Source organism: Phaethon aethereus, assembly GCF_964289735.1.
Source record: "Phaethon aethereus genome assembly, chromosome: 6".
Lineage (NCBI taxonomy): Eukaryota > Metazoa > Chordata > Aves > Phaethontiformes > Phaethontidae > Phaethon > Phaethon aethereus.
The window spans coordinates 7962036-7979446 of NC_138580.1; the positions used below are offsets into that span (position 1 = coordinate 7962036).

General features: G+C 36.9%; 1 protein-coding gene across 1 annotated transcript; it reads left to right on the forward strand.

Moving 5' to 3' along the window:
• Nucleotides 1-466: 466 nt before the first annotated feature.
• MAP3K19 (mitogen-activated protein kinase kinase kinase 19) lies at nucleotides 467-11377 on the forward strand (the record flags this gene model as incomplete). Its single annotated transcript, XM_082001123.1, has 8 exons — nucleotides 467-506; nucleotides 1055-1139; nucleotides 1961-2199; nucleotides 2858-2901; nucleotides 5111-7534; nucleotides 8718-8867; nucleotides 9082-9779; nucleotides 11311-11377. The coding sequence occupies 8 exons, from the start codon at nucleotides 467-469 to the stop codon at nucleotides 11375-11377; spliced, it is 3747 nt and encodes a 1248-aa protein (XP_081857249.1).
• Nucleotides 11378-17411: the final 6034 nt, after the last annotated feature.

Sequence of the window (17411 nt, forward strand, 5' to 3'; positions counted from 1 at the left end):
AGCTATTCAGTGCTCAGAAAGTTTTGGATGTTGAACCTCTTTTGCTGAGACATAGTTTTGATGAAGTAGACAAAGATAAACATTTAATTCAGATTTGGTTTCTCAATAATATGTTAAAAAAGCAATTATTTCCCAAACGTGAAGTGTTGACTTTCTGGTCCAGCAGTAAGGATGATATCAGCAAAATAATACAACTTTCGTGTCTTATTCAGCAGAACATATGTTGAGTTTTTAGCAATAAAAACCGTGTCTGGACTGTTTGGTTCTGTGTATTTGCAGGACAAGGCATGGGGTATTAAATTATAATTTTAAAAAATAATTTCAAGTGCTTTTTAAATGTCACTTTTGTCTTTATTATGGCTCTAAAATAATGAAATGTAAAGTACTGATTTGGATATGTGAATTGGAAATCAATTAATGAAACATTTTTTTCAGGTTTCAGGACCTTAATACATCTAAGGACAGTATGTCTGACAACCAACAAAATCAGAGGAGAAGCAAAGAAGGTAGTCTAACCAAAGTTTATATATATAAAGTGTAACACGTGGGATCTAAAGAAGAAAAAGGAAAATGTTAACTTGAAATCTAGCCACTTGTCAAAACTAAGGAACCACAAAAAAAATTTGAAATCAAACTCAGAGTTGTTTTCCACCTTTGAAAAGCCCTGTTGCTTTGGGTTTAATACCTTTCCTATTTTTAAATGCTCTACTTTTGTGGAGTTTCTGCCAATATTTTTCTTCTCTTTCTGTTCTGCTGAAATAGGAGCTGTAACTGGAACTTTTTTAGATGTTCTTTGCTTTTATGGTACATTGAATTAATACACTTACCTAAATAACTAAAAATAATTCAGATTTATGTATTCACATTCCCAAAAACTGTAACAGGAAGTATGTATATGTATCTTAGTCAAATGAAACATGCTCTTTTTTTCTAATAGTTACTTCCTGTATTTCTTTATAATAATATTTTAATGGCCAGTAATAACTGCATTTGCATTGTGTTACTGGTCAGTGTATTATACTGCTTTTGTGCAAATACTAGTGTGTTGTTGCAGGTTGTGAAAGTGTTGTTGCCCTTCAAAATGCAGATAAGATAATGAAAGAAATGCATCAGTCACACAGAGTTCCAGGAAAACACAGGTAAAGTAGTATTAATATTTAATTTGCAGTTGGGTATGCAAAAATGGAGACAAAGCAGGTAGTAGTCTATAAGTAAGAAAAGCTTTCCTTAGTGCCAGATGTTATATACAGCTATATATGTTGTATAATGTTTCTGTCTCCCCAGCGTCAATTATTGGCCATTGCTGGAGGCAGGCTATTGCACTAGATGAAAAAATTATTTGGTACAGTATGAAAAAACATATGGTATATGGCTTCACACCAACATTTGACTTATTAAAAACAGACAGTTATCTTTCATACAGCTTTAAGATTAATTTAGACTATATTTTTGTATCTCTTTTCAGTCGCATTATTTATCTGTTTCCATATTTGGATTTTTCATTCTTCAGAAACCAGGTGGCAGAAATCTAAGGCTTGTCCACACAGCCTCTATTATTTCAGGCAGGCCATAGCATATTTTATAAGTAACAAAGGCACATCTGGTCTTCAGAATTCTTCTGACACCCTTTCTTGGTGATTCATGAAAAATACATACTGGAAGCAATCCGTTTTTGTCGAGAGGGGGAAGGTGGGCGATATGATTTCCTATTCCTGTTGTTGTTTGGGTTACATTGTTTGTCATTCATTCTCACTTGTAGTCAATGCCTGGCATTGCAGTCGTATGCTGCCAGGGAGAGCCGTGACTTCCCAGATGGACCAAGAAAGAAAACCTACTTTGTCATTCTTGGATCTTACAAACTTCTTGTTCACAGTACTACTCGGTCATGTGTTTGTTTGAACTGAGGAGGCTCCTTTCACTTATTTTCACTGTATTTTGTTTTTTTGTTTTTGCCTTTTAGCCAAATAGCACCAACATCCAGACTGTGGCCAGATCACGTGGCATGTTTCCCGAGTGAAAATCAGTTAGCATTACAGATGAGACATCACACTTCTTTACCTTTCTTCCTGAAGAAAGAGAACACAAGGCGTGGTTTTGACTTCAGCTTTCTGCTACAGGCCTCATGCCCAGAATCCAACATTTCAAAATCGTTTATGGATTTAGATGCTTTTCAGATAATAAAAGCACAAAAACAACAAAGTAAGTTCAATTTTAAAAGTCACAACTTTAAAATAAAATTATATATTGCTATCAAATCAGATGGCAAAGCCTTAGAATTCCTTTTTCTTTAAACTTTTTCTTTATGTCCTTTTGACTTCTTCACATGAAGTAGACTTCAGCCATGTTGTCCTTCTTCTTTAATTATATGTGTGTACGTGTATTTGCAGAATGAAGGAAATAGAGAAGCAATGACAGACTTCACCATTCCTGTTACTCTGTCTAATGAAACTGAGCCCACAAAATGTAAAGTGTAAAATTCTGTAGCTGGAGTGGGGCCACGATGACATCTCTCTCATTTTTCCTCATACTGGCAATATTAATTAGTCACATACATATTGAAGTTAGCAAACATCTAAAACTGAGGAGAAATATTTGCTTAGATTATTAGAATCAAAGTATTTTAAATTATCATGTTTTATAGTTTTCTGTAGAAAATGGAATTGTAAAGTTCAGTATCACAATTAAATTTCAACTTGCAACTTTTTCCTGCGTAGCAAATTTATAGCATAGTCCTGCAACCACACATTAGACAGATTCTTGGTCCGCAGAACCCTACAGTTTGAAATTAATTTATAAATGAAAATTGTAGTCTGTTTAAGAATACCAAATTAACATTTAATTTGTTTTGATTTTTAAGGGTTAAACATAACAATGCTAAAAACCAGGAACAAGAGATCTGAGGTAAGGTGGTATTATGTATAAAACTGAACACCATTAGAAGTATTATATGCTTTCAAAACTTTAAAAATTGCAATACAGAAGAAGTATAGGTAGATTCCTCTGCTTAATCTTCAGTTTTTTTCATGAACATGAAGTATTTTTACATATATTTTATATACATATATATAAAAAAAAAAAGTGTGTGCGTGTCAACAAATCTTCAGATGTATATCAACAATTTGTCAGTAAGGTGCTACATCAGGCATTTTGGGGGGTAAAGGGTTGGAAGTTCAAAAAGATATAAAACCTTTTAAAATAGAAATATGTAAGTTAATTTAAACTATGCTTATCCTATATGTTAAACATGTTAGATGTCTAGTCTTGCCAAATTTAAAAAAATAAACAATTTTCTTGTATTGAGTGGTAATTTAAAATTGAAGCCAAATTGAAGAACAGTCTTGATATTAGATGACTGCTGAAATTTATTGTGTTAGCAAATAAAAGATCAAGTCTGAGGATTAAACATATTTGACATGATATTTTGTGACAAGTGTAAATAGGATTCCTGACAAAACTGCGTTTATAGCTACTTTTGTACTTACAAACAAGCTAGCAATTTTACATGAATCAGCGCTTCACACCACATGAGCCTTAAAAGTTACAAAAGATCAAATATACTGTATTTAGATAAAAAAATAATTTGATCTTTATGGATGGTAATTAATAGCCCTTTGTACAAAAGACTTGACTTACTGAATCAGCTGTATACTTTAGTGGACCCACTACAGAATACAACAGTGCTGACAGGAAAAAAGTAAAGCAAACTATACAGGTAATAGATCTGACAGAAGATCATAAACAGGGCTATGGGAAAAACATTTCAAAGGGAGGGAAATGTTTAAGAAAAATAATTTAGCTGACATCAGTGTGATTTAATACAGCTTTATTTCATGTCTTAGGCTCTGATGACTTCTAGAGGCATATCATTTGGAACAAACTGAGCATTCATATTAAAGCCATGCAGAGTAGACAAAGCCTTCAGAACTGTACATTTCAGAACAGCACACATTGCTTTTCCTGGCACATTCAAATCTCAGTTTGCCCTTGGAATGCAAACAAAAATTTCCTGCAGATTGCAAACTGATGTTGAATATAGGCCTGCAAATGAGTACTCGGAGCATATGACTCTGATTATATTCCTTTGCATAAAAATATACAGTGTATTCAAGATTATTTTTTCTCCATTTCCTATAAAATAAACAATAGAAATATTATTTTCAGAAAATTATTCTCAGTATTCATCTGAATAATCACAACAAAGTACTCAAATTCTCAGATCTCTTTCAAAGATACATGCTACCTTTCAACTAATGGGATGGGAAGAGAAGCTTCTGTGTTAGCTGCCATATAAAAATGCGCTTTGGGTAGCTATCCATTTAACTGCACTGAAAGCGAAGTGCAGACTGTGCTATCTTCCAATGTACTTAAAACTCTGTGACCTAAATCTATGGCCCATATAACATGGTTTATGGAATATTGTAAGACTACACTAAACATATGGAAGAGCTATATGTTTGGATTTATAACAAAGTCTTTTAAATCCTATCAATATTTTGTAAGAATTGTTTTCTCCATGGATAAAATAGCATTCTGTTATAATATTCTAGCTTTTGCTTTTTAAAAATTGCTTACATGAGATCTAGTTCCATTGGGAATATAATTATGGGTGTCAGCACACTTTGAAGGGTTACATAAAAAGACTTCAAATACCAGCATAAGAGTGGTGCTGTCATTCAGTGAGAGTGCACAGCAAGAAAAAAACTTTGGCACATGAAGCCACTGACCAGCCTTGGAATTTCTGTAGCAAATGTGCTAGGTGGCATAAGACATAGTTAATAACTGACAAGATGATTTTGTATGTGTGGACAAAGCTTATTATCTTTAAATCATGGAGAATGACTTGTGTCTTATAGCAAAGGATCCCACTTTCTGTACTCTGAAATACTTAGAAGTAATTCTGGATGTGAGAAAATTTATTTATGGGAGTGAGAAAATTAATGTATTTTCTCAGGGTTTTCATATTACAATTCCTATTAGGTTAAATATAGGAATATATACAAGAACAATCCTTTTCTGATTTTCTTTTCTTAGTGTACTTGGCTCTTAGTGATTAGATTTTACCTGTATCTGTTGTGTAGCACATTATTAATGTTTTTTATGGAAATTACAGTTTCATTTGCCACCAGTGACATTTCAGCCTGTAAGAACAATTCATCTTGCTCCTCTAGCGGATAATATTGTAAATGAAAGCACCAACATCAGAAATATTTTGAACATTATGAACTCTATTCCTCAGCCTATAAAACCAGTTACTAAATTTTATCAGTATCAGTTAGACAATCTATTAAAAAGGCACGCTCAGAAGTCATCAGACCTGATTGTGGCTACTATTTCTGATAAGTTCACTCCAATGAAAGACCTGTACTACTTCAGCATGAGTAACTATTATAAGTACCCTAGCAACAATAAAGAAGAAATTAACAGCAATTTAAAATGGAGGGAAGCTGATGTAGCTACCAACACGGAAAAGAATGACCAGATGAAGTACCAGTTTTCAGTGGCTTGTAAGAACGTGGATCTTATGACTCTAGCCAGTTTCTATGATGATAGTCATCCCTGCTTCAGCTCAAGTAATGCTCTGATAAACTGTGGAATATTTACAGCTCAGACAACATTTACAGTGTCAAGCAACAACGATGCCTTGAGAGCTGTCAATGAGGAAAAAAGACCGGAGAATTCCTGTAGAACTAGTCTAGAAGAAGGGAATGCTACAGAGATGATACTGGATTATAGAGCACATGGAGACGCTGAGAGTGCGAACTTTGTGCTTGATAATCATGGTTTAGATTCTTCCTGTAAAAATGAAGTGATAGAGGCCTACCATGCCTTAGAAGATAATCCTGTAGCTGCAGTAGTTCCCAGAGTAGAATTGCAAGATCCTTCTGCAAAACAGACAGAAAATAACATTTGTCTCTTTGAATCTGAAATGGAAAAAGAAGCAATGTCAGAAGCAACTTCAAAAGACCGAAGTGAGCTTATACCTGTTGTTTCTGTTACATTCTCTGAACAAGAACCAGCTACAGAACCACACATTGCTAAACAACCTGCCACAAAAAAGAGTGTTATTCGTAGCCTGCCTCCTCATGTTACTCAGAGCTTCAACATTCTTGCTCGCAAAGAAGATGACAAAAGTAAAATAAAGATGAAGAGAAATAAACATTCATCAAAATCTAAAATGAGTAGCAAGATAAAGATATCTGAAGACTTAATCGTTTCTGATGAGATTTCCACAAAATGTAATGCCAAGAGTCAGATTTTTCCATCTTTGGAACTGCCACATGTGGAATCTGAGACTTCCCGGAAGTGTCAAAAAAAGACCCCTCAAGCAGACAAACACCATTTTGCTCAGAGTGCTCAGAAACTTAAAAAGCAAAGTTTTTCCTGCAGTTGCAAAAATTCAGTTATCTTAAAGAAACCTGTTACTCCACTTTCTCTACCACATGCACAGTCTGCTTCAGATTTTGTAAATCTGAAATACAGTGACATGTTCAAAAAAATAAATTCAAATGACAAAGGCCCAGGTATTTATGAAATGTTTGGAACTCCTGTCTATTCCCACATGCGCAAGCTTGATCAACATGAGAACAGTTTTTATAGAGATGTTTCTTCTGCTCCGTCTGGGAGATGCACTGCTAGCACCTGCAGATCTACCTGCAGTAAAGGGAGAGAGAGCAGCCAAGTAAGAAATACTCAAAAGAGAACATATTCTAAGCCAAAGAAGACCATACTTGGCACTAAACAAAAGCAGAAAGGTTTAATTCCAAAGGACAGAAGTACTGAGTTGAGTGATAGCAACACAGAGCAAGATAATGTAGTAACTTCTGATTCAGATTGTCAAATAAACACTTCAAGGAGCATGATGCTGTTTCACGAGGACACAGATCATCAGCTTACGTTTTTAGAAGAGCTTTCACAATCAACTAAGCAAAATAAATTTTTTTCAAATTCAAACTTATCAACTATTAAAGAAGTGTCTTTGGAGCAGTCTTTAGACAATCAGAGTGTATCCAACCATGAAAGCACTGCTACCTGTAGCCGGAATCTTCTTCAGTTCAGTGATAAAGATTACACAGAATGTGTTGCTTTAAGTAGCAGTCTACTAACAACAGACCAGAACATTTGTGTACCCCAGCGCAGGGTGGATACAGTTGGCTGCAAAGGCCTGGAATCAGACCAGGCCTCCTCCAAGTCTATAAATAGATGTGAAGCACTGCTCTTTTCAGAAAGTTGGGCATACGCAACTCAAAACAGTGGTTTGGCAAATGAATTGACTCAGCCTTCGATGATTCAGACAAAAAATGTTAGAAGCCCCGGTTTCCAGACAAGTCAAAACATTTTGTCCTTGGCAGATAATAAGGATGTGACTGATGAGCTGCTTTGTTGTCTGGCCGAAGAATTGCTTATGCATGAAGAAAAAGACACTGACTCTTCAAGAACAAAAAATACAGGTTCTAAAATGCAAAATACACATACTAAAGAAGAAGAAAATATGATGAATGGAGATGGAGCAATAGTAAATAGTGCTCCAGAGAAGGTAAAAGTAATTTCTTGTAACTTGCTAGCTCCCTTGAGTGATGCTTCAAAACAAGTTTGGATGAAATATAGGAAATATGTGCTCATTAATGATCAAGTCTCTTTTCTGATTCTTCCAGTGCTTAGTTGAGGATACCCATGTTAGAGGCTGCATGTCAGGACACAAGCCAGATGATACTAAAACATGACAGGAACAGCTATTATTTGATGGGTCACGATAAATGGCGAAGTTGTAGTGAATAAAAAGGAGAGGATATTTTAAGTGAAGAGCATATATAAAAAGGTGCTGGGGCAAGGCAAAAGCTTTTGAGATCTTGATAGCTAAGGAATATGAAAAGACAGTACAAATGGCTCTTGTATGTCCAAAAGGGCAATTTCCTTGAATCTCTTGAGTGCAACCAGGTACCTTTCTAGGTCTGAACTACAAGTATTGGCTTACCAGACAGAGTTAAGGCTATTTAATCAAAACTTCAAGCTCAGAAGGCTTGGATTCTGGCCCCCAAGTCAGTTAAGAACCTTCACCTACCAAGGTGCTTAGCTACCAGTACTGCTTCTCCTTGGCCCTGTTAGCTTTTTGTCTATTTAAATTACAAATTTATAAGGAAATTTCTTTCAGTACATGTTGATACACTTCCTTATGCTTCTGCAGACACAGGTGCCAATTATACCTCCATTCTTACTTCTCGTAGGGAGATCCATGGCTAGATGGAGTAATTATTACCATCTTTCTGAAGTAGTCTCTTCTTCCTGTGAAGTCACGTCCAAATTGTTTTCATCAAACTTGGGTTACATACGTTATCTAGAGCAAGGCAAGAGTCGTATTCACCCTTCAGCTTATCAAACTGTACCTATGTGACCAAAAAAATAGTAGTAAGCAGATGTATATCCTGCTCTTTTAACTGTTCCTTCTGTCTGTCTTCCTCTCAATAAAAAAGATGTCATGCTATAATCTTATGGTTATGCACTATTGCGATATATACTTGAAAATATTTACATAGTCTTACTCAGTATAGTAATTATATTGATGTGCTTGGCAATTAGAGTGTGTGTGTATATATATATAAAAATCTATAGAGAAGAGTCATGCCAGGTAAAAATTACTCCTTATTAAAAAAAAAGGATAATATGAAGCCTTTCTTTTCTTCCCTGCTTTCTTCCCACACCGACCATCATCTTTCAAGCAGAGTTACAGTAAAGCCGTTTTGGCATCAAATGAAGAAAGTGCTCTGCTGGACTTTGAGGAATCTACTAAATTACCAGGAAGCAGTTTAACTAACAAAGATCCTATCATGTGGACGAGAGGCGAAGTCCTTGGAAAGGGAGCCTATGGCACGGTAAGTTAATGTCTGAATACGTTAAGAGATGTGCTGATCGTCTTTGAGATACGTCTTACCTTATAACTGGCTGTTGTCTTATTCAACAAGTAACAAGTATTTTGGGTTATGCAATGAGACATCAAAAATGACAAACATAAAGATACTATTTAAAATAAGTAAATACACAGTTTTATTTCATGTTTCATTTTAATAAATGCTAGTTTCATTACAGGTATACTGTGGTCTGACAAGCCAGGGACAATTAATAGCTGTAAAGCAGGTTGTTTTGGATACGTCAGATCAACTCACTACAGAAAAGGAGTATCAGAAGTTTCATGAGGAAGTTGATCTTTTGAAGACATTGAAGCACGTCAATATTGTAACTTATTTAGGAACTTGTCTGGAAGACAACATTTTAAGCATTTTCATGGAGTTTGTTCCTGGTGGCTCCATTTCTAGTATTATTAATCGTTTTGGTCCATTGCCAGAAATTGTCCTTTGTAAATACACAAAACAAATTCTACAAGGGGTTGCATATTTACATGACAATTGTGTGGTGCATAGAGATATCAAAGGCAATAATGTTATGCTGATGCCAAATGGTATTGTGAAGCTAATTGACTTTGGCTGTGCCAGGCGCTTAGCTTGGGTAAGCCTCAGTGGCACACAGAGCGAGATGCTCAAGTCTGTGCATGGGACCCCGTACTGGATGGCACCAGAAGTTATAAATGAATCTGGATATGGAAGAAAATCAGACATCTGGAGCATCGGCTGCACTGTATTTGAGATGGCAACAGGAAAACCACCACTGGCTTCCATGGATCGGATAGCAGCCATGTTCTATATTGGAGCCCACAGAGGACTGATGCCTTCCCTACCTGATCGATTCTCCGGCACTGCAGTGGATTTTGTGCATGCATGCTTAACCAGGTATGTAAATTTTTAACTGAAAAATTAAAGGAAAAATGCAGATAGTTTGTATCGTAGAGATTGTTGATGGGAGCGTAGGTTACCTCTTATATGGTACATGTGACTGTATTGCAAATGCATAGGTTTTTCAACATGTCAGGAAAACCTTTAAAGAGCTTTACTCTCTACAATGGTATGAAAACCCCCTCGCAAATTCTCTTTTTCTAGGCCTTGTATGCATCACTTACTTTCCCTGTAATTATCATGCAGAAACATGGCACCATTGAGTTTTAGACAAAATGTTTGATTAATTTCTTTGATGTGCATTGCTGTTCCAGCATCACGTTGGTTGAGTCTGGCCTATGTCAGGCAAGTTGTTTTGAGGACAATATTCTAAATGGAAGAGCTTTCCCTTAATTCTTATCTTCTTCAGTAGAAAAATCTATTATCACTGCCAGTCCAAGAAATAAATAAATATTTGAAACATAAAGTTCTCTATATTAAAAAAAAAACGTAGCATTCACCCATTATAGCAATTATTTTTGTGGTGTTTGTTGTAAATATCAGCTTTGTTTAAATGGACTATCAATTTCAAGAGCTAAGTTTCTGTCCTCTGTGGGTAGTCTTTATAAAATTAATAGCCTTTTATATTTCTCTAAAGACCAGATTTGGGCACTAGAGAGAACCATGTTATTTAGTGGGTATGGCAGTGGTCTTAGAGGCAGGAAACCTGATTTCTAATCCCTGGATTAGAATTGTTATGCTATGGTTACGGTTCCTGTGGACTATACAACAATAATGAAAAAAACTGTGGGCTGTATATAGCAACATCATATATACCTTGATTCAGAGAGAACAGTGCTTAAAAGGTAGAAGGAATTGTTAGGTGGAAGGAAACACACAGATATAAAGCATTTGCCTTTTCAAACAAAGTATTTGCTTTTTCAAACGTTAGGATGCACCTGTGGTGGCAAAGTTTTAATGTATGATCTCACCATGTCCTAAATAGAAATGCCTCCCTTATCCCATCTTCCCCATTAATTTATTATTTAAGAAATCAGTGTCCTTCACTCCTTCTCCTGTTTTTTCTCCAAATTGAAGGTTGAAGAAGCCCAAAGCCCATGGCTTTAGGAAGGCAGGATTGTAATTACAGTACTGCCATTCCATATGGGCTCCTTAACAGGCATGACATTGATTTGAGATGACAGAACAGCTGGATTGACACAGGATCAAACATATACTTGTCACCCTCCTTAATGCACCTGAAACAGCCACAGTAGCACAATTATTCAAAGTTTTGCATGGAATTTAGAGGACCAAAGAATGATTTATGTAATAATAAAACATTTTGGTTTTATAATTAATAAATTCCAACAGTCTCTTCCCATAAATACTGCCTTCCTTTCTACCAGCTTCATCAAAAAACCCTAAAAATGAGTAATGACTGGAGGAAAAAAAAAAAAGGCTAAGTTTGCATTTAGACTTTACCAACAATTACATCACAGGCATGCATATTCATTGTATGTACTGATTTTTCAAACCCTCAATGCAGAGATCAACATGAACGCCCTTCTGCTCTGCAGTTGCTGGACCATCCCTTTGTGAAAGGAAGACAGTGAATTTTTCAAAACTCTTGCCAAATGAGTATACCTTTTCTGTAGAAAAAGATTTCCATTTGTGAAAAAAGATCAGAAGGAACTGGACTTAAAAGTGACAGCAGAAATTACTAGAGAGCAACTGTGGACGAGGAGTCTATTATTAGACAGCAGTATGATGAAAGTAACGTTTTTTGCCATGTCTGTGCTCACTGGACTGGCCATTCCTTCACTGTGAACACAGGGCCACGTTTTGTTGTGTTTGGAGAGACTTTAAGAGAAAAAAACCACACATCACCATCACCGGTATGTGACAGGCAAGGTAAGTTGGAATGCCAATTTGTTTGTAAAAACCTGTGGAACGTATGCTATTGGCAGAAAGCATTGCAGATCTGAAAGCTCTGTGAAAGCTCTGCAGGAAGCTCTACTGAAACCTGTAGATGAGTCATTAAGTATGCCTGTGGTGATCCCATAGGAACCCCACATCATATAGCTGTTATCGGCATAAAATGCACTGAAGCTTTTATTTAACAAGATGAGCCCTTTAATTTTTAGCTGGTGACAAAACCCAACTGGTTTTTGCGTACATAGTGTCAGTCCTTGTTACTGAGGTACCGTATCACTACGAGATACTGCAGTGATAATGACAGGAAATACTGAGGTGTACGCATCTGCATCTTTATGAAGCGTACATCAAGATCATTTACTAATCTGGCTAGAATGATTAATCTAAACTTTGTGACTGTCTTTTCTCAATGAAGTAGTGCATTTTATGGACAGTTTCAGGTGACCGAATGGTTGAGGTTGGAAGGGGACTCTGGAGATGCTCTAGTCCCATCCCACTGCTCCGAGCAGTGTTGACTGAAGCAGGTTGCTAAGGCCCTTGTCCTGTTGGCTTTGAGTGTCACAAGGATGGAGACTCCACAGCCTCTCTAAGCAATGTTCCAGTCTGCAACCACCCTCACAGTAAAAATGTTTTTATGTTTGAACAGACTGTCTTGTATATGTCAAGTTGCGCCCATTGCCTCTTCTCCTGTCACTGGTAACACTGAAGTCTGGCGCCGTCTTCCTTCCTGCCCCCATCAGGTATTGATGCACATCGGTACAATTCCCCCTGAGCAGACTCTTTCGCCACAGAGTGGCACGTTTTCTGTGTTCAGAGTGATGTGTTGTAATTCTCACCCTTCTGTTCGCTGACACAGAGCAGCAAAAGCACAGGAGCATTACCTGTCTCTTGTCTGCAAAGGCTGTAAAATGCTGTTTGAATCACTAGGCAGTCCGCTGCTATTTTTCAACATCCTTAATGTTTGATTTGATTCTGAAACTTGAACTGTTTTGAGAAACAGTTGAGTGAGCACTATGTAATTAGATGACATGTAACGGTCTCCATCTGCACTGCAGAAATAATTTTTACAGTTAGTATAACTAGCTACTACTAACTGCATGAAATTAAATAAAATTTGAAGAACATTATTACATATTAATAAAACAAAAAAAATTCAGGTATTAGTATTTAGATTGTCCTCTTTCTGATAAGGCTTATTCCTGAGAATTTTTCAAATCTAAAATTTCTGGGGCATGAGACACTGTAGAAACCAAAAATTGGTTTTACCACATCAAAATGCAGTAAACCTTATGCCTTTCTGAGCACCTAGGCTGCCGGAAGAGATGCAGTAAAACTCAGCCGTACAACTGTTAAAGGCTGAGCTCTCAAGAATTTAAGACCCTGACTTCAGTGCCAGCAGTAACATGAAAATTAGTGTTTTACAAAAGGGAATGAAGGAAGTTCTAAGTGTTACATAAAATCAACTTTCCCTAGAGAGGTAAACATTTTAGTTACTTAAATAGCTTTCAAACTTTATTTTATCCCAGTAGCCTGACTTCAGAGAGTTGGTGTAAACTTTATAAAAGCAAAGAGAAATCAGTACTTCTAGCAAAATTCTTTATTAATAGTTTCTGTAGGTATAATGTCACATAACAATGACAGAACATTATGCCAGTATAAGAGAAAACCTATCATCACAGTAATCTTCAAAGTTCAAACAGTTAACAGTCCCATTTTGAGGAATACCGGTTGGTGCTCATGCCAAAAATCCATGGCAACTTTCTGTTCAAATACCTTGCAGAATAAAGGAGCCCTGGCATACAAACTCAAGTGGGATGTACATAATTCATGGGGTATATTAATTCTTCTCAGATTAAGGTAGTGTTTCCAACAAAGCTGCAAAGTAAATATGAGCTTTTATTTAGCATGAAATGAAACCGAGATGATGTTCATAAGCAGGGAAAGAATGGAAATGCTCTAGGATTTATGGTTAATTAAAAAACATCAGAATTACAAACCCCCGTCCTTATGCAAAACTAACATCTTTTGTTAAAGTCTGAGTTCTCCAATATTAGGGTTATCAGTTATTTGCAATTTAAATGTAATGTTTAGTTCAGCTAATTACACTAAAATTAGTCTCCAACGTAAAGGATTGTAAAACCCGAGTTTTTCATCAAAATGCGAAAGCACATTTTTGCTTTTGTTTAAGCAGGCTTAGAGAACGTGGCGGTTGTTTAAGGCCAGCGCTTGCAGCAAAGGTATTTCAGCTTAATCATGCTGGAGAACAGGGGAGATGGGACTGCATCCCGGGCCTGGGCTCGGCACAGCTAAACCAAGAAGTACGTTGGTTTAGGGTGCCTTGGGTTGCTCAGCTGAATCCAGTCAAGTAGAACACTCTATAAACAAGTCTAACTTTGCATATTTCTTACTTAATGAGATTACAGATGTTCATATAAAAACCCAGGTAATTCAGACACCTGTAATGAGGTATCTAATTTAATAGGGGGAAAAGGTGAGAAACCTTAAAAACCTTGAAAGAAACTTATTTGCAATGAAAAGCAACTCAGTGAGGTGGGTCACACTTGCTTAATTAATTATTTGAGCAGGGCAAACCTTGCTGCTTTAACACTACAGTCTTCATTTCTAAAGACAGTCACGAACCCGTTACAATGTTTGCAGGCTGCCAAGCAGTAGGTATGACCACCAAATTTCCTCAAGACTTGGAGATTAAATTTGAGAACCAGAAAATACGGTGCCCTGGTATCATTGTAGGGGATATCTAGGATTTTTTCTATGCAGTAATATTTAAAGCTCTGCACTATCACTCAGATCTCAGGCAAAGGCAGGGTTCTTAGGTGTGCCAGCCCAGCTGTTTTACATTGGTCTTGTAACTACAAATAGCAATATGATGTAAAAATTTGCATCTCAAAATACATGCATCAGCCTTTCTGCTCAAGGAAGCAGACATTGAGCCCAGAAAAGCCGGAGTCTTTTGAGATTATTTGGGTTCCAAATTAGTGCTTTTTCAGAACGCAGCAGGAACTGGCACCACTTTCTACAACCCTGCTATCAAAACTCTGGTTCTTACACCCAAGAGAGAACAAGAGTTCTCCTGAGGAAGGGCTTCCAAGTATGCACAGCAGTGCCTCTTCTCCCCCGCTTCCCACAGGGACCCACACATTCACTTCAGAAAGTGAATTTTACAGGTGTTGTCAAAGAACACAATCTCTGAACAATGGCAAGAAAAATGGTGTCATTGGAAATGCAGGAATCTAGAGGAATCAAACCCAAATACTGAGACTTTTATGACTAAAAATTTGATTTGGGCTTGCTACATCCACCTCAGTAGAAGCCAGAGTCATTCCCAGAAGCAATGTGAGACATCACTCTTGGCATTAGTTATATATGTTTTTTAAAGGTGTAAGGAGTTAAGCACTTCAGAGGGATTAATTAGCTAGTTCAGTTTGGCCTAACTTCCAAGTCTTTTTAAGACATTTAGTTGTAGAACCGATGATGGGAATGTGCATTCACATCCCAATTAAAGAAAGCAAACACAGTGTTTGCTCAATCCCCTTCACTGCAAAACAAGGATTGGGAACCTTCCCCCCTAAGGCCTTGCAAAGATCCTTGGTATGCTCTTGTCACCCACCCTTCACCCCTTTCCCTCACTCCTCACTGCTAAAACAAAAACAAAACAAACAAAAAACCCCTCAAGCATGGCCAGCCACTCTGCCATAAAATTACAGGGTACAGGCCTTCCACCCCAGCATAGAGTGAGGGAGCAGCTTAAGAGGCCTAAAATTTCTAGAATTTGCTTTTCAGGTTATCAAATACACGATCACCATAATGTAAAGGAAGCAAAGGAAACAAATTAGACTTCAGACTTTCAAGCATTCTGCTATTTGATTGATTTGATGAAAAACAGCACTGTTTGGCCAATAACTGAAAAGGGATCTTCTTTGTGTTTACAAATGAGGTTGGAAAATTAAACATAGGAAAATGGGATCATTTCTGCACAATAGTGGTGAGGTAGGGAATTTTATTGAAAATACTTTTTTTTTTTTTACAAGTTCTTAGAAATAAAGTTGTTTTTTTCTAATCTCACACAAGTGGCTGTACCTCAAAAATTCAACTACGCTAATATGAAACATTTATATTTACAGTTAGCCAAAAGAATATACAGAACTGCCATTTTATGCAAATACCGAAGTACCAGATCACAGTGAGATACATTACTTCAGCACTCCCACCATTAGGAACAGATTAAGAGTCAACAAACAAAAGAATATCACTATTCTACAAACCTCCTATCTCACACAAAGGGAAGATTTCTTTTTTTTAATAGTGTTGTAGCAAGGTCTCCACTACAGCGTCATTTTCCAAATTACATAATGCATGTACTCAAATTTATAACACAAAAATCCGTTAACAATCCAAGTGATGAGCAGAGCGCTAGTGCTGTCTGCTAGCCTTTTATTGCATTTCTTGGTCATTCACTTATGGAGCTGACGGTCTTCCCATTAATTTTCATTCCTTTCCCATACCTCAGCCAGGCTGCAATTCACGCAGTCCACTAACATGCGGTGGGCTTCAGTCAGGGAAAGCTAGTGGCATCGTGCTGCGTATCCTCTCCCCCTCTCTCAGCCCCTACTGTCACACCACGTTGAATTCAGTTTCAGACACAAAGACACATACAGTTTCCCGTATTTACAATTACACCAAAAACAATGAGTTTTATGGACATCCTTTACAAAGCAACCAAAAATCACTGTTTGGATCTCAATGCAGCATAGCAACATTTTGTCCACAGTATTTCACCATTTCCCGGAATCAAAATAGGAAATATTTCTTTTGAAACAGCACCTTAGGATGAAGACCTATGCTCTTTTCCTATTTATATTAGACAGGCACTAGTTACCATCCAGACATTTTAACTCCAGGTTATGACATCAATTGCTGTATTTACAGTACAATATATTGCTTATCCAGAGTGGCTGTATAAGATGCATTTCATGGCACAACTGTTTAAACAGACTGAAAAAGAAAGTACTGTAGTGCTTCAAAGAAAACTTAAGACAGTTTACTGCCATTTCATCTGCCCATGCTATAGTTTAGGATAGTATATAAACGTAGATTACATTTGTTAAAAATCAGACCCACGAGCAGCGCTGAGATGGAAAAGAAACAGACTATAAAAGGATAGAAAATATTCAAGAATGCAGAAGTATGTAACAAGAGTTACATTCAGAATGTAGAAAAATAACCAAGTCTGTAGGGATAAGACCGCTTTGGATTTTGTACACGGGCCAAGACTTAAGCTTAGATTTAGCAGAAAATGCGATCAGGTTCCCATTTAAATATTCCTTAAGTGTAAAAAATGTAACTAGTTCAAATAAAACTTATTCAAGTAATTACAAGCGTTTGCATTACTGGAAACAGAGTATTACATAGTAATTGGTATACCTGTAGTTACAACATACAGCAACTACCAACCGGGTAGCTATTGGACAGTTTTATCATTTAAAGCACAGGTGGGTAACGTAACTGGAGGGGATATGCTTCAGGCTTAATGCCCGAGGCTCACAGAATCACTCAAGCACTGAGGGAACGAGGTGGCTTCGCAAAAGTTTACTTCACATCACGTTCTCTTCCAAGTTAAAAGAAGTCACTGCAAACTGGCTGTTGCTACTGTAATACTGAGTTCATGTTGAGGTACTTCAGAGCGTGTGAATA